The 23,265-nt window shown below is 41.5% G+C and overlaps 1 protein-coding gene across 8 annotated transcripts; it reads left to right on the forward strand.

Moving 5' to 3' along the window:
- Positions 1 to 1,984: 1,984 nt before the first annotated feature.
- On the forward strand, positions 1,985 to 14,189 carry ZNF75A (zinc finger protein 75A). 8 transcript variants are annotated; one of them, XM_037029975.1, is made up of 10 exons: positions 1,987 to 2,194; positions 3,222 to 3,438; positions 3,530 to 4,040; positions 5,310 to 5,502; positions 6,105 to 6,196; positions 6,483 to 6,609; positions 7,898 to 7,989; positions 8,278 to 8,404; positions 10,546 to 10,656; positions 11,057 to 14,189. In XM_037029975.1, the coding sequence occupies exons 3-10, from the start codon at positions 3,630 to 3,632 to the stop codon at positions 11,734 to 11,736; spliced, it is 1,833 nt and encodes a 610-aa protein (XP_036885870.1). In that variant the 5' UTR covers positions 1,987 to 2,194; positions 3,222 to 3,438; positions 3,530 to 3,629; the 3' UTR covers positions 11,737 to 14,189. The 8 variants fall into 8 exon arrangements, with proteins under 8 accessions (XP_036885875.1, XP_036885870.1, XP_036885869.1 ...); XM_037029974.1 differs by lacking the exon at positions 3,222 to 3,438 and having other exon boundaries at positions 1,987 to 2,881; XM_037029973.1 differs by lacking the exon at positions 3,222 to 3,438.
- Positions 14,190 to 23,265: the final 9,076 nt, after the last annotated feature.

A 23,265-nucleotide genomic window follows, 5' to 3' on the forward strand; every position in this document is an offset into this window, starting at 1 on the left:
TTTTATTGCTTCCCACCTGTGCATTCATCATTTCGGAAACCACATCAGGCAGAACAAAGTGAAGTCAAATGAAAAGACTCAGAGAACTTTTATGGGCCCCACAGCAAGAGTAAGCAACTATGGCATTAAACTTCAACCAATGAAAATCATCAGTGGCCCTCATTCACTGTTCACCATTTTGTGCCTTGCTTCCTCTCTTTCACAGGGTCTCTTCTCCCACTTTCTTCTTCCCATCTTCCCTGACCAACTCCCTACCCATACTATGAATCAGGCCTGCCAGTGATATCCAGAGTCACTGCTAGCAGAACTTCACTTATTAATTCAATAAGGTCCAATCATATGCACAGCTTTGGGCCCACTGATGAGAATCTGAATGCTAAGAGCATCATTGTCCACTGGTTCTGAGAGACTGGAAACAATAATGACTTTTGAGGAAACAAAGTCCCAACCTGACAGATTCTAAGGAAATCAACCTGCTTTGAAACATGACTCAGGCAGATGTTTATAATTATCACCTCTATTTAATCCTTTTCTCTCATTCAAAAACAATCAAGATATACCCCTCAGAGGATTGTAACATGATTCCACCTAAAAGCAGAAATAGCATAAAGGTCCAGTTAATGGACTTGCATTTTCATTCCCACCTACATACCTCCAGATGAACTGTCCCTATAAAGAAGCTCCCTCAAAAACCTTCAAATGATGTTCAGATATATACAATGCGTTCTCTTCACTCCCATTCAAAGCTCATAAATCTACATGAACTTTTTTTCTAACTTTCTTCCCCTAAATGTAGGCTAATTACATTTAGCAAAAATACTAAAGATATCACACTCTAATCCTTCCAGCTTTTCAAGGCTATGCTTTTACCTTTACCCCAGTGATTTTCAACCTTTTTCATAGCATGGCACACATAAAGTAATTATGAAAATTCTGCAGCACACCAAGAAATGTATTATATCTTTTGCCAATCTAACCAAAATTTATATATATATAATTTTGATTCGTTCTCACAGGCTATTGTTTTGGCTCTCATTTTTTAAATTTGACAATTTAAGGGAGAGGTCAGTGACCTTAAATAGTCACGAATCGCATGTTTTAAAAACTCTTGCAGCACACTGGTTGAAAATCGCTGCCTCTTGCTCTCCTGCTCTCTTACCTCTGCAGACAAACCCCTCAAGATCTTTTGATTTTACTCAACCAAAAATCAACTTCCATTCTTAGGAATTTCTGCAGCGTTCAGCTTATGATCTCCCTTTTTCTTTAAATATGATTCAGTAAATATATGTGGAATACCCATCTTACTCAGGTAATTCGGGCAGACAGTGCAGGAAATACAAGATAATGAAGTTCTTCTACAGGAACTATGTAGTGAAAAAGGGCAGCAAGGCACCTAAATTCCAGGCTAGGGGCTTCCAATGGTTATGTGACACTGGCAAGTCACTTCTTAGCTCTCAATTTCTCTGTCATTAAGAACTATAAATGTAACCTATTTCACATACCTCACAATAAAAAACAATTATTAGAGATCCACTGCCCAAAACAACCAACAGGGTACAGAACACTCAGGGCCCTTGATTCTGAAAAAGACCTCCTTCGGAGAGGCAGCGGTGAGCCTCGGGGTGACAGGTCGGACTGGCTGGCTGTGTCAGTAAGGCCGAAAATCCTTACTGACGCAGGGGGCGCAGGGGGCGTCGACTCTTACCCGGCGGAACTCCGCAGTAGCGGGCCTCGGGCCGTCCGACTCAGGAGCTACAGAACCACGCCGGGGGACGGCGAAATCCACACACAGAGCCGTACGCACAGCCTTCTAGGCTTTGCGGCCGGGAGACTTGGCATTAACTCTTCTGGGCGCCAGGGCGAATCCGGCAGGAAGCTGGTTCCTTCCGCTGAGCTAGAAGCTGCAGCACTCTCAAACGCAGCTAGGGAGCGGAGCTATCCCGGAAGTGCTCTACTTCCGCTTCCGGTGGGATCGCGAGTTTTAGACCTTAGCGTAGAAAAGGCCCCAGGGGGCCGAGGCGTCCAGTGGGATCTGTGGCCTGCGCTCTAGAACACGCGCGTCTCTGCTCTGTGGGCCTTTTATGAACGTTGAAAGGCAGAGAGCTGTGGCTTTTGAGTGGTGGCCGGAAGTGGGGCGACTTGCGGTTGAGCGGGAGGAAGAGGGAGCGGCGTCCTTGAAGCCCAGCTGTCTGAGGTAACCAAGAATCAATTCCCCTTCGGCGTAGGCTGCGGATGCCCGGAGAGCTGTCGGCCGCTGCTCCGGGCCGTTGCAAGGTGGTTGGAGGCGAGACGGCCATATCTCGTGGCCGAGCGGCCGGACCCTGCAGCAGACTGTCTTGGGCCTGGGCGGCCGTCAGGCCCCGGAGGCCACTCCTTTTGCCTTTTTCGCTGATAGGTCCGGGCCCGCGGCGGGGGCACGCTCTTACATTGTCCGCTTGCACAGTGGTCATGAAGCCCAGTTGTCCTCCAGAAATGTTCACGTTCCCGCCTCTGCTGGCGTGTGTTTTTGTGTTTTTCCCCGGTCTGTTGTTAACCTCCAGAGAACCGCAGTTCAGCGTCAGGTGCAAAAGGCCCCGTGGCCTCCTGAGCCAGGGTGGGCAGCAAGGAGCCGGCCGTTTGTGAATAACGTGGCATCCTGGACAGAATCTCGGTGCCGGTTCTGCTGCATCCCTTCGAGGAGAGTGAGACTCAAAAGTCTCTGTTCAGCCTCCCTTAGAAGTCTAAAAGACCCTTGAAACGTAAAGTCAGCAGAAGGGTCACCCTAATCATCACCAACTGCCATTCTTCCCCTTTTTTATGACTTGATATTTGGACAAACATTTTGTAAAGAAAAGTCGGCTGTAATTTTTCCTGGTTCAAGTAAACAAATTTAAAAATACATGTATAAATCTTCTAAGTAGTTCTCTTGATACGTCTTGCAAAGAAGTACCAAAGAAGAATTTGAGCATCTAGTTACTTAATTGTGGGATGCTTTCTGAGAAGAAAAAGGCTATTTTTTTCCTCATTGCTTCTACCCTGTTCTCAGTGTCCCAGCTCTCATTCCAGTATTCATACAAGAAAAGGAGAGTCTCAAATGTTTCATGAATTGAAGGCTTCCATCATCACAAGAGGATTAAAAGTCATAGAAGTTGTACCCTTATTAAAAGCAGAATACTAGGGTGATATTTTAAAATTTAAGAGAAACTTAGAATGTTTTCCTAATCTTCTTTGACATGGGGAAGATGCAATAGAAAGCACATGAATGAACTCTTTGGATAATCCCCCTCTTTGGAGCCAGTGGGTGCCAATTCCCTCACCCACCAACCTTCCCTGATTCATAGAAGCAGTCATTAATTGACATTTGTCTTCAATGATCTGTGCTATAGATCAACTGAATAATAAAAAGAAAAGGAGAGAAACAAAGGGCCTGACAGTTGACTTTAAAGACAAGGCAAGGGAGTATGTTTTTTCTTCATTTTCTCATAATGCGTAGCAAGTAGTAAAATTCATGTGACTTTGTTACTGACTTGCACTTTTTTCCTGCCCTCAGTGCCTTAGGAAGAAGATCCTTTTATTGATTTTATTCCAGACCACACTGAGCCTCAGTTGTCAGAGGTGGGCCCAACATAGGAACAACTGTTCTGGGCAGAATGATGACGGTAGATCTGAAGGTGACTGAGTATTTGAACTCTCACATCAGGGCTCTGTGGGAGACCAAGGGGCCTGTAACAGAGGGCTCCACTCAGAGTAAGAAGTATACCACACAAATGGACAGTCTTAGTCCCGAGAGCTCTCGCCAACATTTCCGGAGTTTCCACTATCATGAAGCAGCAGGACCCCGTGTGGCTGTTGGTCAACTTCAGGAATTATGCCGTCAGTGGCTAAGGCCAGACATACACTCAAAAGAACAGATCTTGGATCTGCTGGTGCTAGAGCAGTTCCTGACCATTCTGCCCAGGGACACCCAGACCCGGATAAAGAAGCACCACCTACAGAGCATTGAGGAAGCTGTGGCCTTGGTAGACCACTTGCAGAATGAATCTGATCAAACGAGGAATGGGGTGAGAAGAATGATTCCTGATATATACAATGAAATAGGATGAAGGTGGATATATGGGGGTTGGGGGCAGTTAACTGATAAATATGGTGAATTGAAGTAATGATCTGTTGTTGCTTTATGCCATCTAAGGAAGGACCTGAAACCACAGACCCTCAGCAATAGTCATTCCACAGGTTTTGGAGATTCTGAAAAAGACTTCCCTGGTCTTAGAGAGTTGCATTTTTCCATCATTGAAGCCAGAATGTATTGAGAGTAATAAGCCTAGTCTGGCTTGGCCTAGATGAGTGTGTGTGGGTATTTTTTGTTGTTGTTGTTGTTTTTCATGATTTTTAATGCAATTAACGAAGATACGTTTTTCTCTTAGGAGATGGGTCTTAAGTTCAAAGAAACAAAGGGTAACAGGGAGTTGGAGAGGAAGGGGCAGACCTAAAAAAGGGAGAACATGTAGAGACAAAAAGAGAGAGGATAGTAAAGAGAAAGAGAAACCAAAAAACTAGGTAATACAGCAGAGGAAGAAAGAGGAGGACAAAAAGGGGAAAACAAAGATTTGGAAATCCCAAGAGTGGCTGAAAGAAGAAAGACACTGAGAGATAGTGTCCTTTGTACCATAGACAAGAGCCTTCACCTGCCCTCCCTTAGTGGTTGTTCCTTGCCTCTGGTGGTAAGTGGGGATCCAGGTTATGCCCTTGGACAGGTGGCAGTACAGCAGTTGGTTGCAGGCCTACCATAAAGAATACAGAGCAGGGCATATGTTTGGTGTCAAAGTCATGTGGAGGGAAATTAGAGCCAGAATCTTTCCTGCCCCTTCTCCATTTCATCCCTTCTTGTGGAAATCCTACCTGGCCATAGGAAAAATCTGGTTAACAGAGTAACTTTTTAAATTCAATTTCTCAGTCTTCTGAGAAAACTAGAAGGTAGGAAACCACTAAGGTAGGGTTTTAGGCAAGAAAGAAAGGCTGTCAAGGCAACATGAGACCAGGCGCCCTGCACCACCCTGCTAGGGGTCACAGCCAAGCTGTAAGCAGATGGGTGCGGGCAGCTGTGTTGAAGGGCTGGAAGTATCTACATCTTTTTTCTTTTATCCTAAATTTCCCGGATTTGGTGGATGGTTCTTTGTGAAAAATTGGTGGCCTATTATCTCTTTAAGTCTCTTTGTCACTTCCTTTAGTGTCTCACACTTCCTGTAATCTAGACTCTGTTTTTCCTCCTACTGCCACAAGCCCCCAAACCTAAAGTAAGTTCTGGTAACAAGGATGGGAATTATTTCTAGGTTGCAGTCCATGTGCTGGGAAAGGAGGCAGTGCTCTTGGGAGAAACAGCAGAGACCTCAGGCTTCAAACTGAAGCCAGCAGAGGCCCAGCCAGCAAGCAGGTCCCAGGATGAAGAAATTTGGAGTGCATATCAGGATCTACAACAGCTGAGCAGGAGTACTCATAAAGAAACTGAGCCTGTGTGTGAGAGGGGTAAGGAGCTGCATGATCATTTCTGCTGGGATCTGTGATAGTAATTTGTTTAGCCAGAACATTGTGAGCATTTTTTGGGTACCCAGCTCTGTGGATATGAAAGTACTGCTATGGTAGCAATTACAATCTTCCTCTCTTCTCCCTTCCCTGCCATACGGATGGCCTTAGAGTAGACCAGTTGTGGGTGAAGGTGGGAGTTGGCCTAAGGTACAGAAATATCCAAACCATAGAACCATGGTAATTACACCGTGAACTCTGGTCCTTAGAAAAGTGGAAAGGGTTTGGGCTACTCCATCCTCAAAACACACAAGGAATTGGGATCACAAATGGGCTGTCAGTGGTAGTATGTGAACACAGTGTGTACTAGGGGAAAAAATGATAAACAATACATCTACTGTTGCTAACTTTGGTCGTGAAAACTGGGAAACTTTTTCTGGGAGGAGATAGATACTTGGATCTTATTAACAAAGCCATTTATGGGCCCCACACACACTTGTAAACGTTTCCCATTTACTGAAAGAATCAAGATCTGTATTTTAGAAATGAGCTCAGGATATGCATAGAAGCAAGAGAAATTTCCGATGGCTCTTTTCCACCCACAGCTGTACCTGCTCACCAAATCCTAGATTTTCCTGAGCAGTTAAAGAACAAACATTGGACAGTGGCACCTGAGCTCATCTTACCTGAGTCCCAGGTGAGCTATGCTTTCGAGCTGTTTAGGGCTGCCTTTACCTACTGGCCATGACCCACACTGCCCAGCAGGTGGTCACAGGCCTGTTAGTCTAGATGTTCTCCCTGGGGAACTGGACACCTCTCAGGCTGTTTGCTCATCTCTCTCTTGCCTTTTTCCTTTTCTGCCTTTTCACTTTAAAAAGTCCTGTGCTGTTAATTCCTCGTTGTGCAGCCTACAATGCAGTTCATGGGCCTGATATTAGGGCTGCTTCTGTGTTGCAGGTATTGAAGCCCATTCTCTTTTCTAGAGCTTATTGACATTTGAAGAAGTGGCTGTATATTTTTCACGGGAAGAATGGGAGTTACTGGATCCCAGTCAGAAGGCTCTCTACAGTGATATAATGCAGGAAAACTATGAGACTGTCATCTCTTTAGGTAAAGATTCTCCCTTCCCTATGCTTACAAGTTGAGTAGTCTGTAATGTTATTAGCTTACCGGGAATGCACTCCTGTGTGAAAGTCTGTTCCAGTAGCTAGTTAGTTCTCAGCTCAATGGTGTGGGTGGGGAAAAGATATATGCAGATTACCTGGAGCTTTTATGAAGTTTATATACTCATTCCTTATCCTATGTATATATTTTTTTAGTTTTAAAAAATTATTTATTTATTTATTTATTTATCTTTAGAGGGGAAGGGAAGGAGAGAGGGAGAGAAACATCAATTTGTGGTTGCCTCTCATGTGTCCCCTGCTGGGAACTGGCTTGTAACCCAGGCATGTGCCCTGACTGGAAATTGAATTACGATCCTCTGGTTTGCAGGCCTGCGCTCAATCCACTGAGCCACACCAGCCAGCGCTATCCTACATTTCTTGATCTCTCCTTGCACTCTCCCCTATGAATCTTCTCTTATAATTATCTTTCCAATTCCATAAATGGTACCACCATTTACCCAATACTTCTGGCCAAAAAACCTGGGTCTTTCTTTAATTTGATCTTGCCATCATATCCCACTACTAATGCATCACTGGTCCTCTTGGCTCCACCTTAACATCATAGCCTGAGTCCAGCCATGTCTTATTCTCTTGCCCTGTTAGCATTCTGGCCTAAGCCAGTGGCTTCTCTAATCAGCTTTCCAACTGATGCCCCAGCTATCACTCTTACCCTCCAACAGTCTATTTCCCGTGAAGCAGTTAGAATCTTTTTAAAATCTGTTGAGATAATAACATTTCTCTGCTTCAAAACCTTACAATAACTTTTCACACATTCAGAATAAAATCTAAACTCCTTATGAGGTGTGTAGGCCCCTCCAAGATCTGGTCCCTACTCATCTCCCTGCCATTCATGCCCTGACTCCATCCTCTTTAGCCACACTGGTCTTCTTGCTGTCTCTTGAACTTCCCATGCTTATTTTTACCTTCTCATTTTCTTTACCTGGCATACTGGACTCTCTGAGTACTGCATTTTCATATACCTCTAATTTTTGCCCCCTTCAGAATAATTTATGTAATATAAGAAAAATAATGAGATTTCCTTTTATTGACTTCAGTCATGAAAATTGAGGACAGTCAATATGGAAACTGGTAAGAACCGATGGCCACTTCCAGTTACCACATAACACTTGTAAGAGTACTCTGCTGAAAGAATCAGGATCTTGTATATTTTAGAAATGTGCATAGAATGTTCATAAATGCAAGAGACATTTCCGCTGGCTCTTTTCCACCCACAGCTGTGCCTGCTCACCAGAGCCTAGCCTTTCCTGAGCAGACAAACACCAAAGATTGGACAGTGGCGTCTGAGCTCTTCTTGCCTGAGTCCCAGGTGAGCTGTGCTTTCCAGCTGTTTAGGGCTACATTTCCCTGCTGCCCATGACCCACATTGCCCAGCAGGTGCTCACAGGCATGTTAGCCTAGATGTTCTCCCCGGGGAACTGGACCCCTCCCAGGCTGTTTACTGATCCCTTGCTTCCTTCCTTTCTGTCTTCTCACTTTTAAAAAATCATGTGCTATTAATTCCTCAATGCCTGGCCTACTATTCAGTTCATGGGCCAAATGTCACAACTGCTTTTGGAGTCGTAAGTACTGAGCTGAAGCCCATTCTTTTCTTTAGACTTTATTGACACTTGAAGAAGTGGCCTTGTATTTTTCGCGGGAAGAATGGGAGTTACTGGATCCTGGTCAGAAGGCCCTATACAATGATGTAATGCATGAAAACTATGAAACTCTCATCTCTCTAGGTAAAGATTCTCCCCTTTCCTTTGTGTAGAAGTTGAGTAATCTATCATGTTCTTGACTTATTGTGAATACTCCCCTGTGAAAGAATCTGTTCCAGCAGCTGGTTGGTTTCCAACTTGATGGTGTTTGCAGGAGAAAGATATATCCAGGTCACCTGGGAGGTTTTTCCAAGTACACATTTCTTAGCCTACCTAGAATTCTGGTTCTCTTTGCTTTCTTTTCTCTAAACCTTCTCTTCTCATATCTTTCTCATATCTTTCTCATCTCAGTAAAGACCAGTTCTATTTACTCAATTGCTCGGAGCAAGAAGCATAGTCATTCTTTCTTATTATTTTGTCATCATACCCTACTACTAATGCATTACTATTCTCTTGGCTCCAGCTTTGCTCCATCTTCACAGTGTAGCCTGAGTCCATCTATGTCTCGTCTTCTTTCCTTGTTAGCATTCTGGTCTAAGCCAGTAGTATCTCAGACCAGGTCTGCCTTAGTAGCTTTTTAACTGGCTCCTCCTCCCAACATTCTTGCCCTCCCATAGGATCTGTTTTCTATGCAGCAGCCAGTCTGTTAAAAACCTGATCAAATTATGACATTTTTCTGGTTCGAAACCTTATGATGACTTCTCACCACATTGAGAATAAAATACAGACTTTTCCTTACCAAGGTTCTCAAGACATTTCAAGATCTGCAGTCTCTTCCCCTTTCTGTCTTCATCTACCACTGTGCCCTTGTTTGGTTCTCTTTAGCCACACTGGTCTTCTTGCTGGGTTTTATTTGTTTATTTATTTGATTTTTAGAGAGAGGAAGCAGGGGTGAGCAGAGAGAGAAACATCAATTTCTTGTTCCACTTATTTGTGCATTCATTCGTTGACTGTATGCCGTGACTGGAGACCGAACCCACAACCTTGGCATATCAGGATGATGCTCTAAGCAACTGAGCTACCTAGTATCTGGCCAGAGGCCATGCTCATTTCTGCTTTCTCCTTTCCTCTGCCTGGCATACTGTTCTGCTATATGGCAAAACTTGCACTTTTAGATCTCAAATATTATTTTATCAAAGAGGCCTTCCATATAGCCATATCTCAAATAGCTTCACAGAAGCAGAATCTGAAATGCTCTTTTACCCTGCTTTAGTTTCTTTTAAAACATTTGCCACTAAATGATACTGATATGTTTTGTCCAATGGCATATGAACCACTGAGCTATAGGAATGGTAGAAATTTTTCCTGTTTCAGTTTCTGGTGCTCAAGAGCAAAATACAAAGTATAATTATGACACTTGTGCATATGATACCCAACCCACTGACCTGCACGTTGACTCTGCTAGACCTGGTCTTATTCAGGGTGAGTCCTAAAGAGTTAATAAGCCCAGCCTGTATTCCCTGCAACCTCTGGAGTTTTATTTCAACATGGTCAAGTATGGGGTTATTTATTGGTAGTAGAAGAGGAATAACTTGTACAAGATTGCCATGATCTATGTCCTTTTCATTGATCAAGCTAGGTTTTTTTTTCATTTTCCACTTTGCATATCCATTCAGAAATGCAGTGTAGTATAACATACCTGATATGAATGTCTAATTATTTAACCATTTAGCCATTAACAAATTGTAAGTATTCTTTACTCTTACAACAATAGTTTGGAATTAGTGAATCATTGTTAAGGTACCAGGTTGTCTTCTTTTATTTTTTTTTAAGATTTATTTATTTATTTTTGAGAGAAGGGAATGAGACAGACAGGGAGAGAAATATCAGTGTATGGTTGCCTCTCACATGCCCCCTACTGGGGACCTGGCCTACAACCAAGGCATGTACTCTGACTGGGAATCAAACCGGCAACTCTTTGGTGTGCAGGCTGGCACTTAATTCACTGAGCCGCACTAGCCAGGGCTCAGATTGTCTTTTTTAAAGATTTTATTTTTTAGAGAGAGTCTAGGGGAGGGAGAAAGGAAGGGAGAGAAACGCCAATAAGAGAAAAATTGTTTTGTTGCCTCTCATATGTGCTTCTTCTGGGGCCTGAACCCTCTACCCAGGCATGTGCCCTGACTGGGAATTGAACTAGCACTTTTGGTTTGCTGGATGATGCCCAACCATCTGAGCCACAGTCAGGGCAAGGTACCAGTTTTTGATTTCACTTTTTCCATTCACAGCCTTATTTGTGCTCCCCAAACCTAAAGTGATCTCCTGTCTAGAACAAGGGAAAGAGCCATGGGTCCAAGGATCCACGGAGTTCATGGACAGTCCTGGAGAGCTGCCTATAGGTAAGTATACCATGGAAGAGAAGATATATGCCTTAATAAGAACCTTTGCAAGGACTTAACATTTTTTAGAGAAATGTTTTTTTAGATTTGTATTTATTGACTTTAGAGGGGAAGAAGTAGGGGGAGTAAGATAGAAACAGATTTGTTGATCCTCCTATTTATACAATTCATTGGTTGATTCCTTTATGTGCCCTGACCAGGGATCCAACTTACAACCCTGGGGTATCAGGATGACACTCTGACCAACAGAGCTGCTTGGCCAGAGTCACAGACTTAGCTTCTTTTAAGATTCTACTTACCTGTTTTAAAAATATCAGTGATCTTTGATTTTTTTCTCTCTATTGCTGTGGTTTTCTTGCTCTGCTACTCAGTTGGCTCATTGTCATATTAATTTCAACAGGGTTAAAGCTCAAAAATGACACTGAAAGTCATCAACCTATATGTCTCTCTGGCTTAGAAATAGAAGCACCCAGAGACATAATATCAAAAAAGACAAGAGTGAAAGTTCCCCAGAAAACAACAATCAAAGAAAATCATGGTGAAATGCACAGAGTGGGGAAATGGCACCAAGATTTAACAGTAAAGAAAAAAAAGAAGCTTTCAACCTGGAAACAAGAGCTGCTGAAACTTATGGATCGTCACAAGAAAGAACGTGCAGCAGAGAAGCCTTTTAAATGTCAAGAATGTGGGAAAAGCTTCAGAGTTAGCTCTGACCTTATTAAGCACCAAAGAATTCACACTGAAGAAAAACCGTATAAATGCCCACAGTGTGATAAGAGGTTTAGGTGGAGTTCAGATCGTAATAAGCACTTAACAACACACCAAGGAATAAAACCATATAAATGCTCATGGTGTGGGAAAAGCTTCAGTCAAAATACAAATCTCCACACACACCAAAGAACTCACACTGGAGAGAAGCCCTTTACATGTCATGAATGTGGAAAAAAATTTAGTCAGAATTCCCATCTTATTAAACATCGGAGAACCCATACAGGTGAGCAGCCTTTTTCCTGTAACACATGCAGAAGAAACTTCAGCAGGCGGTCAAGCCTTCTTAGGCACCAGAAACTCCACCAGTGAAGGGGGAAGCTTGTCCAGTGTCATCAGTCTGAACAAATTCACCAAATGGTGTTTGATGCTAAAGTTTGTGGAAAAATACAAAATTATGAAGCATGAACTTTTTATCAGTGGAATATTTGGGGTGACCAGCATCATGTTGCACAGAAAGGAATCAAATTTGACTGCAGGGGATGCATTAAACTGCTTAATGCATACTGTACTACTTACTATTTTTACTTATAACCTATAGAGAATTTCTTAGCAAGGTTAATGTTCTAGGAACATTCTGAAAATGGAAAAAGCTGTTTGGGAATTGTACCTGCCAAAATATCAAATTCAGCTTCAAGTAGCAGATGAAGCCATGACTCAATCTTCTGTGGTCACAGAGGTAAACAGTGTTGGTTTTACATTGATCTTCCTAGCCACTCTTAAACATATGCAACAGAAACATTTGTAGCATCATCTTCCAAAACAAAAAACAATAATATGCTCATTTAATTGCATACCATTGTCCCTAAGGTAGCAAGATTAACAATTTCAATAGTCTCATGGGACAGAAATGAATTCTGATGTAAAGTTTTTTAAGAACCAAATTGGATTTTCCTCCCCTCTTTTCACTTGCCATTGTGTAAGTTTTTCCTTGAACTTTTTAGCAACTTTAGCTCTTAAGTCATATTAGCATAAATTTTACTTTAATGAAATCATGTTTACTTCATCACTAGAGAATCTGCCTGATAACTAATAATGCACTATCTTTCCTCTCATTGGTGTATTTTTTTGGAAAAAGAAAACATTTTTTATGAGATTATATGGAAACATGTTGGAATTTTTAGCCATGGAATAATTAATATATGTAAAGAAGAATTTTCTGCAGTAAAAGAAGATACTTTCCTTTTCTCACAATATCAATAGGATAAAGTAGCCATAAAAATTAGCACTTTCCTGAGGCCTAAAAGAAATTTAATGGGAGTCTAGGTTTAACTTCTCAGGATTTTGTTTGTTTGCTTTTTCATTTGGCTTTTGTTAATTAAGAATCAGGAGAGATTTATGTGTCTGCGAAGTGGAGTGTGTGCTACAGACAGTGTTCTGTGGTTTGCTGTGTATGGTGACCAGGGAATCCGTTTAGCAAGAGACCAGGTTTCTAAAAGTACAGTTTTGGGAACTGGTGCAGAGTGGTTGGCAAAAATGAGTCAATCCACGTCCATATGGATTGTTTTACACTGTAAACTATTAGGCAGGGTCTGCCTGTATTCTCTTCAGAGCAGCATTTAGGTAGTAGTCTTGGATGATGTTCGATACACTGCTGAAAACCTAAAGACTGTGGATATTCTTATAACTTACCCTTTATTTCTACCTTTTACTTAGATGTGTTCTTATTAGAGCTTTCAGGAGTTAACTTAATCTCTTCCAAATCTATTTTATAAATGAGGAAGTTAAAGCACAAACTTCTGTTAGCTGTCACTTAGTTTCATCAGTGAGGCCTGAAGGCAGGATTACTAGGACTTTGTTATTTCTACAGAGCCAGTCTAGATGACATTGTATTGTATCTATTTCTAGCTTGGGAAACATTTCTGTTTCTTGATTGGTTACTGAAACACTCTCAAGTCTTTATTTTATCTATGAAATAGTGAAAACATTTCACCTCAGGGTCATTTGGGGATTACAGGGATTGAGGAAAGAGAAGCACCTACCAGCCTTACCAGCAGTAGATGCTCAATGTGCATTTCTTTCCCTTTCCCATGCTCCCCAAATATGTTCAGCAGACTGACCACATTAAAGGAGCAGATGCATTTGTGGTTCTTGCAGCTCCTTGTAGGAGCTAAGCACTGGTTACACTGATTTGGTTTGTAGCTTCAGTATTTTTTGGTGTAAGTCACTTGAACTCTGGTCTGGTGCCTTCAGTGATAGTTAATTTTCTTCCCCAAGGTGAACTACACCAAATATTTCTTATGCATGCCAACACTGAGGCTTTGGTCTGAGTAGCTCTTACCCAACACTTTTAGCCTTAGACCCCTGTGATTCTGTCATTCTTCCCAATAAGGTACATGTGGATTTCTTGTTGGCAGTACATTGATTCATTCATTTAATTTAATGGTGGCCTTTTATGCAATGTTATAGACCAAGGATATAGGCATGAACAAAAGAAAAAATTCATACCCTCATGGAGCTTCTATTCTAGTGAACAATAAAAAGGAGAATGGTTATGTTTTTCTGCTCCTTGCACTTAGAGCCGTCAGCCATTTTGGTCAGTGCGTTGTGAGTAGAATCCTCACTTCTGGGCTGAAACTGGTGCTCTCCTTTCTTTCTCCAATCATGGAAGCACATACAGAGACAGGAACCATGAGATAAAACTAGACTAGAATGCTGAGTCCTTCACATGGCAGGTCAGCTCTTCTTGTTAGCCTGCTAGGCCTATAAGGGACTTTTGGACTTTGTGGGAACAAGAAATAAACTTTTGTGTTTAACCACTGGGATGTTGTGTGTGCTGTGTCTGATGTTGTTGTGCTGTGTGTTTCTGCAGTACAACCTGGCCTGTTTTAGTAGAGGTGGCTCTTCTACTAGAGCTCTGCAACTTTGTTTTTTTCATTCCACTTGACCTTTGGCCCTCAGGAGAGATCTAGCTTCCTCTAGATGCTCCCCTGAATTGAAGTAACATTAATGGGAACACTTAGGAGCTTATAAGACTGTAGGTGAAAAGAAAAAGTAAATAAAAAAGAAGATTGCCAGTGATATTAAGGAAAGACTCATTGCGTATCAGGGAACACATCTTGGGGAGATTAGTTATTCAAGTGGACAAGGCAGCCTTACTCCATGGCCTTATTACTCTGTCCCTTTCTTTGTTTTCTTGTGCACCACTGCCCCATGTGCACAAGATGTGTTTCTGTTGATCTGTAGGCTAGGCAGAGGGTAGGAGTTGCTTTTAATTCCTCATGTGGATACAATAGATTTCAAGGAATGCTTTGGTAACTAACCCTATGAAACCTGTGATTTATGCCTAAAAAACTGGGACATACAGCAAATTGTACACCCATATTGGTGTATAAAGGAAGTTATCTATACTTCCTAAACTAAGGGATGACAGTTGAGAAAAAGCTTGAGTAGAAAATCAGGAGTAGGGCACCTCAGCTGGGGAGTAAGAACCCTCCAGTGGGTATGTCCTTGACTTAGCCAGTAGCCAGCCACACAATGTCGCAGAACTCTGTATGCTTGGAATTTGGGGTGGACATATGGGAGTTTGAAAAAGGAACTTATACAACCTTATTATTGGGATAAGAGCAGATTACTTAAAAAAATACCTAAAAGCAAAATCTGTTGGGGCTTGTTTTAAAAATGAAATCAGACAAAACCATAGGTTCAGTCTATAATATTAGTGTTAAATTTCTCACAAATATCTCCTCCATACCCAGAAGATTTCTAGGACAAACCAGTTTCTTTTTGTTTTTTAAAGATTTTATTTATTTTCAGAGAGAAGGGAGGGAGGAGGAGAGGGAGAGAAACATGGATTGGTTGCCTCTTTACCACCAACTGGGCACTTGGCCCACAACCCAGGCTTGTGCCCTGACATGGAATCAAACAGGTTGCCTTTTGGTTTGTAGGCCGGCACTCAATCCAGTGAGCCACAACAGCCAGGGCAGAGGGTGCTTATTTAATTTTTTAGATAACAGTCTTACAGTGGCTCCAAGGTTGGTTCTGAGCACTGCATCATTGACCCAGGCTAGCCCTCAACGCCTCAACCCCTTCTCTGCCCTGGTCTAAGTAGCAAAAGTGCTGAGAACATCCTAGACTCAGAGAGTTCTGTCCACTATTAAGTGGGTTCTGGAACCCCAAGCTGACCATGAGAACCTCAGCTATCTTTTAACTGGAGGGGAATGACAGGAGGAGAACATGGAATCAAACTAAAATTAAGACTGCTGGAATTTCAATCAGTTTTTGGAATATTGAGAACAGTTTAATTCTCATGGAGAGCTTGAGAGGAAGAGCTTGATGTTAAGCAGCTTTTTCTATCTACTTGGACAATTGGGCTAACAAAAGATTTGAACTTCATAAAAGATTTTTTCAGCATTCACTTGAGTCACTCCATTAAGTGCTTACTGAGCACTTTCTGTTTCCCCTCTCATGTGTATTGGATCAAGGTTGCCTATTAACTTTTCTCTTGCAGGCTTTCCCTCTAGAGCTTAGAGTCGATTGTTTGCTGAAGTTCTTACTTTCTATGGGTTCTGTCTCATATAGAGTCTCTGAAGTACCCTCAAAGAGGAAACTTTTTTAAATTATATTTTATTATTTATGCTATTACAGTTGTCCCAGTTTTTTTACCCTTTGTCCCCCTCTACCCAGCCCCTCACTCCCTCAGGCAATCCTCACGCCATTGTCCATGTCCGTGGGTCATGCATATATCTTCTTTGTCTATTCCCTATGCTGTAGTTTACATCCCCATGGCTATTCTGTAACTACCAATTTGTGTTTCTTAAACCCTTTATCTTTTTTCCCACCCCCCCTACTCCCCCTGGCAACCATCAAAACAGTTCTCTGTATCTATGCTCCTGTTTCTGTTCTGCTTATTTGTTTATTTTGTCTTTTAGATTCAATTGTTGGTAGATATGTATTTATTACCAGTTTATTGTTTATATTTTGAGTTTTCTTCAAGAAGACTCTGACATTTCATATAGTACTGGTTAGTGTTGATGAACTCCTTTAGCTTTTTCATGTCTGGGAAGCTCTTTATTTGTCCTTTGATTCCAAATGATAGTTTTGCTGGATAGAATAATCTGGTTGTAGGTCCTTGCTTTTTATTGCTTTCAACATTTCTTGCCAACTCATTCTGGCTTGCAGTTTTGAGAAATCAGCTCAGTCTTATGGGAGTTCCCTGGTAGGCAACTAACTTATTTTCTCTTTCTACTTTCAAGATTCTCTCTCTATCTTTAACCTTTGGCATCTTAATTACAATGTGTCTTGGAGTGGGCCTCTTTGCAACCATCTTATTTGGGACTCTCTGTGCTTCCTGGACTTGCATGTTTATTTCTTTCACAAAGTTAGGGAAGTTTTCTGTCTTTTTTTCCCCAAATAATTTTTCAGTTTCTTGCTTTCTTTTTTCTCTTTCCAGTGCACCCATGATGTGAATGTTGGTTCGTTTGAAGTTGTCCCAAAGGCTCCTTACACTATCCTCCTTTTGGGGGATTCTGTTTTCTTGCTGTTCTGATTGGTTGTTGTTTTTTTACTTCCTTATAGTCCAAATCACTGATTTGATTCTCATCTTCATTAACTCTACTGTTGATTCCCTATAAATTGTTCTTTTAAAAAATTATTTTAAGTATATTTTATTGAGTATGCTGATATAGTTTTCCCATTTTTCCTCCCCTTTATTCTCACACTGCCCTGTACCCTGCCCTCCATCCTCCAGCATTCCCCATCCATTAGTTTGTGTGCATGGGTTGTACATATAAATTCTTTGGCTCCTTCATTTCCTATACTATTCTTAACTTCTCCCCATGTATTTTATTCCTACCAATTATGTTTCTTATTCCTTGTACCTTTCCCTCCTCATCCTTCCTCTCCCCCATCCCCACTAAAAACCCTTCATGTGATCTCCATTTCTCTGGTTCTCTTCCTGTTCTGGTTGTTTGCTTATTAGTTTTTGTTTTTGTTTTTTAGTTTTAGTTTTTGATAGTTATGAGTTTGTTGTCATCTTACTGTTCATAGTTTTTGATCATCTTCTATTTTTTAGAAAAGTCCCTCTAACATTTCATATAATAAGGGTTTGGTGTTGATGAATTTCTTTAACTTTACCTCATCTGGGAAGCACTTTATCTGCCCTTCCATTCTAAATGAAAGCATTGCTGGATAGAGTATTCTTAGATGTAGGTCCTTGCCATTTATGACTTCAAATCATTCTTTCTAGTCCCTTCTTGCCTGTAACATTTATTTTGAGAAATCAGCTGACAGTCTGATGGGCACTCCTTTGTAGATAACTGTCTCCTTTTCTTTTGCTGCTTTTAGGATTCTTTTCTTAACTTTAATCTTGGGTAACTTGATGATGATATGCCTTCATGTGTTCCTCCTTGGGTCCAATTTCTTTGGGATTCTCTGGACTTCCTGGAAATCTATTTTCTTTGCCAGATTGGAAGTAGATTGGGAAAGTATTATTTATTAATTTTATGTATTAATTTTTTAAATTAATAAACAGTAGATTGGGGGAGTGTTATTTATTAATTTTTCAAATAAGTTTTCAATTTCTTGCTCTTGTTCTTCTCCTTCTGGCACTTCTGTGATTCAGATGTTAGAGCGCTTAAAGTTGTTCCATAGGTTACTAAGACTCTCCTCATTTTTTTGAATTCTTATTTCTTCATTCTATACTGGTTAAATGTTTATTTCTCCCTTTTGCTCTAAACTGTTGATTTGAGTCCTGGTTTTCTTCCCTTCACTGTTGGTTCCCTGTATATTTTGCTTTATTTCACTTTGGATAGCCTTCATTTTGCATCCGAGCTCAATTATTTCTGTGAGCATCCTGATTACCAGTGCTTTGAACTCTGCATCCAATAGATTTCTTGTCTTCATTTTGTTTAGTTCTTTTTCTGGAGTTTTTATCTGATTTTTCATTTAAGCCATATTTCTTTGTCTCCTCATTTTAGCAGCTTCCCTGTGTTTGTTTCTTTGTATTAGGTGGAGCTGCTGTGTCTTGCAGGCATGGTAGAGTGGCCTAATGTAGTAGGTGTCCTCTAGGGTCCAGTGGCACAGCCTCCATAGAGCACTCAAGGTTCACCCACCGTGTAGGCTGTGTATATCCTCCTATTGTAGTTGAGCCTTGATTGCTATTGACACATCCGGGCTAAGATACTTATTGTGTTCTGTCTGGGGTCACACAGCCAAAGCTACAAAGCAATCTGCAGATGGCTGCTGCTAGTGCTGGGTCTGAGGCAAGTTAGCAAGTGGTACAGGGCTTGCTGAAGCTAGATGCTCATTGTTTGAGAGAATTTGGAAGAATCTGAAGCATGGGCCAAGACAAGCCATTTATATGGAAAAAGCCACTGGAAACAGGTTGGATGGGTCCAAAAGTTGGGTGGGACAGGGCCTCAGGGAATCACCAGGGTGGGGCAACCAGTGAGAGCCAGGTTGATGGAGTCTCAGATATGCTGCCCACCTGCTGGATTTGTAACTGTGGGGCAGCAGCAGAAAAGGAAAAATAGCCTATGCTAGCATTTCTGTCTGTGAGAAATCTGCCTCCCCCAGCTCTGACCCTGATGCCAGACAATTCAGTTCCTCCCCATATATCTCTGGTGCCTTCCAATATGCTGCTTCTATGCTGGAACTCAGAGGGAGTGAATCCAAGTAAGTCTGTGCATAGCCCTTTAAGAGGAACTGCCTGAGACTCAGAAGTTTCTGTCATCCACCACCTCTGTCAATCCCTACTGGTTTTTACAGCCAAAAGTTATGGGGACTTCTTTTTTGGTACTGGAGGCCCTGGGCTGTGGTCCTGGTATGGAGCTGAGACTCCTCGCTCTTTGGATATTCCTCCTGATTAAAAAAAAAAGATTGTGTTAATTTATTTTTAAAGAGAGGGGAAGGGAAGGAGAAAGAGAGGGAAATATCAATTTATGGTTGCCCCTCACATGTCCCCTACTGGGGACCTGGCCCACAACCCAGGCATATGCCCTAATTGGGAATTGAACTGGCAACCCTTTGTCCTTCTGATTTTTAGCTACCACAGGTGGGTGTGGGACCAGCCCATTCTGTATCTCTGCTTCTCCTACTGGTCTCAGTGTGGTTTCTTCTTTAATTCCATAGTTATAGGACTTCCACTCAGCTCAATTTCTGACACTTAAGAATGACTGTTGTTCTAAAGTTTAGTTGTAATTTTGATTAAGTAGGAAATTTTGAATCTTTACCCACACTGTATGTCTAAGGTTCTTTCCAAACAAGTACATAAGCATATTGTCACTGAATCTTTTCCACATTTGTCCCTTTTATAGTTTCTTTTTTGTGAGGTTTCAGTGGAGAACAAGCCCTGAGGACCATTTAAAGCATCTACTGACCTTGCTTAATGTGTAGGGTTCCCTTCCTTTGTGAATTCTGCAATGGGCAATAATAGTGTGCCACACTGAAGTGCTTTCTTCCTGTGTCATGCACCTGTATCTGATAATGCCTGTACTTACAACACTTCCTCCATCTACCTCTTGTGAGAAGAATTAAGCAAACAAGCTCTTTTCTTGCACTGAGTTTCAGATTTAGGAAAACTGTCAGAATTGCTTCTCATTTCTACCACAGTAGGATGATGCATATTGCACCACTCTTAGCACTAACAGAAAGGATTAAGCTTTGTAGTATTTGGATGGATACACTGTATACATTTAAGGAAAAAGTAAGAAAGCTTACTGTTGAATTTTTCTAAATCAATGGGTATATTAGTTTTCAATATCATAGTTTTCACACTAAGCATTTGTCTATGATTTGTACTAACAACCGAACAGTTTCAGAGCATTTGAAAAAAAGCAAAAAGTGAAGAATCTTTAACATCCGGTAAGGGAAATGTAAAATTAAGTACTTTTAACTTTAGAAAAAAATTTTAAAGTTAGCTTAAGGAATAATACTTTCTTGCACAGAGGAGTTAAGAAAATGGTTTTTAAAAAAATGTTTCTTCATTCTTTAACTATGGTGAATAAGCATTACCAAGCATTAAAATTATTATTCTTCTAAAAGGAGAAGCTCATATTTCCAGTCTTTTTCTTCTTTGAGTTAAGAGGTACTCCTATAATATTCTCCTCTTTGGTTTTTGCAAAGCTCCCACATGTTAAAATCCTAACTTGTTCAATGGCTCTTTCTTCCCTTGACCTTCACTCATGTACAAGTCAGTCATATATACTCTTAGCACTCTGAGAACCATGTTTATTCCCTTCATAACATGTATCACAAATGAAGAGTTATTTGGTTTGTTCACTTGTTTTTATCTGTCTTCCCTCATTAGAATGTGAGCAACTGGAGGGCAGGGGCTGTGTCTGTCTGGTGCAACTTGAATCTTCATTGTCAAGCACAAGACTGACAAGTCATAATGTGCAATAAATACAAGAATGAAAATACATCAAATAGAAAAACATGCCACAGCCTGAACATTAGCTTTGATTACTCAGGTCATTCCCTGGCTCACTGATTTCCCTTCTTCAGATATTGAGATGTGTGATGGCCATGAGTCCTGCTCTTGTTCTTTATCAGGAGCGATGGAAGTGAAGAGCATGTAGGTCCTCTAACAGAGCACACATATAATTTATATGTTGGTGACACATAATGGATGTCTGAACCTATCAGTCTGTCTGCATGAATGTTTAAGCCCAGAACTCAAGAAGCTTCACCCCAGAATATGAAGACAGGATTCAATGTGCACCCCAGGAAAAATGTCTTCATTCAGGTAGCCTTTCCAGGTATTCATCCCACAATGTCTGCTCTCCAGGACTTGCTAGTAGCAAGGGTCTGAATGCCTGTACAGTCCTACAGGTATTGCAAGCACTTGGCACCTCTCCTCCTACTGACTCAACACTGAGACATAAAGAAGGTTCTGGAAGGGGCCTTAGAAATCTAGCTCTGGGAGCTCCAGTCTAAACCTCTGGGAGGTTTAGGTAGAAACCCTTCACTTCTTCACACAACCAAAAGGAGAAAAAGAACCAATCTAAAATCAATAAACAACCAGAAGTGCCAGAAATTCAAACAGCATGGAACTCTGACAACCACAGGATTAAAGAAACAGTCAAAGAGAACAACCAGAATGGTAAGGTGGCAAACAGAAACTGTGGTGAGGTGTTGGACTGTGGGGGCAGGGCTAGCTGTGGCATGACAGCAGGCTGCGTGGGAGGGGATGACTTAGGGGAAAACTGAGACTCTGAGGTGGCTGTGGACTATGGCAGTTGCTGCAGTAGGAGAAACTCCCAGTCTCACATGAAAATTTTTGGTGAAAAGTGCAGTAGAGATGAGCAGGCAAGCTGTGTTATTCCCTCTCTGGCCCCTCCCCCACAGGCAGTGCTGCAGCATAGTAAGGAGGTTTGCCCTGCCTGGGTGAATACCAAAGGCCCTCTTCCCTTACAACTCATCGGGGTCCCCAAGCAAAGAAATAGGACCAAAATGAAAGCAGAGCAAAACCTCAGAAGGAGAGCTAAGGGATGAGGAGATAACCAACCTATCCAATGGAGAATTTAAACCCCTGGTAATTACAAGGTTTACAGAACTGATTGAGCTTGGTTGAAAAAATGAAGAATAAATAAAAGAGACCCAAAATGAAATGAAGCAAAATATCCAAGGAGCCAACAGTGACAGGAAGGAAACCAGGACTCAAAGCAATGATTTGGAACAAAAGGAAGAAATAAACATCCAACTGGATCAGAATGAAGAAACAAGAATCCAGAAGAAAATGAAGAGAGGCTGAGGAATCTCTGGGGCAACCTGAAACATTCTAATATCTGAATTATAGGGGTGCCAGAAAGAGAAGAACAAGAGCAAGAAATTGAAAACTTACTTGAACAAATGATGAAGCAGAACTTCCCCAATCTTTTTTTTTAAAGATTTTATTTATTTATCTTTAGAGAGGAAGGGAAGGAGAGAAGGAGAGAAATATCAATGTATGGTTGCCTCTCGTGAGTCCCCTGCTGGGAACTGGCCCGCAACCCAGGCATGTGCCCTAACTGGGAATCGAACCGTGATCGTGTGGTTCGCAGGCCCGCGCTCAATCCACTGAGCTACACCAGCCAGGGCAGAACTTCCCCAATCTTATTTGAAGAAATGATGAAGGAGAACTTTCCCAATCTGGCATAGATTTCCAGGAAGTCCAGGGGGCCCAGACAGTCCCAAAGAAGTTGGACCCAAAGAGGAAGACACCAAGGTACATCATTAAGTTACCTAAGATTAGACAAAGAGACAATCTTAAAAGCAGCAAGAGGGAAGGAAAGAGTTACCTACAAAGGAGTTCCCATAAGGCTATCAGCTGATTTCTCAAAAGAAACCTTACAGGCAAGAAGGGACTGGAAAGAAGTAGGTGAAGGCATGAAAGGCAAGGACCTACATCTGAGAAAACTCTATCCAGCAAAGCCTTCATTTAGAATGGAAGGGCAGATAAAGTGCTTCTCAGATAAGGTCAAGTTGAAGGAGTTCGTCCTCACCAAGCCCTTATTATGTGAAATGTTAAAGGGACTTATCTAAGAAAAGGAAGATCAAAACTATGAACAGTAAAATGGCAAAAACTCACAAGAAATGTACCTAAAAAAATAAAATAAAGAAAAACAATGAAAACAAAAACTAAGCAAACTAGAACAGGAACAGAATCAGAGAAATAGACATCACATGGAGGGTTTGCAGTGAGGAGGGAGAGGGAAGGGATGGGGGGTAGGTACAGGAAAGAAGAAGCATAATTGGTAGGGATAAAATAGATGGGGAGAGGTAAAAAAAAATGGTATAGGAAAAATAATTCAAAGAACTTACATGTACAATCCATAGATATGAACTAAGGCTGGAGGGGATGGGTTGCAGGGTGTAAGGGGGATAAAGAGGGAAAATTTGGAAAACTGTCATAGCACAATC

Source organism: Sturnira hondurensis, unplaced genomic scaffold (genome assembly GCF_014824575.4).
Source record: "Sturnira hondurensis isolate 20B ecotype Veracruz unplaced genomic scaffold, ASM1482457v3 Scaffold0020579, whole genome shotgun sequence".
Lineage (NCBI taxonomy): Eukaryota > Metazoa > Chordata > Mammalia > Chiroptera > Phyllostomidae > Sturnira > Sturnira hondurensis.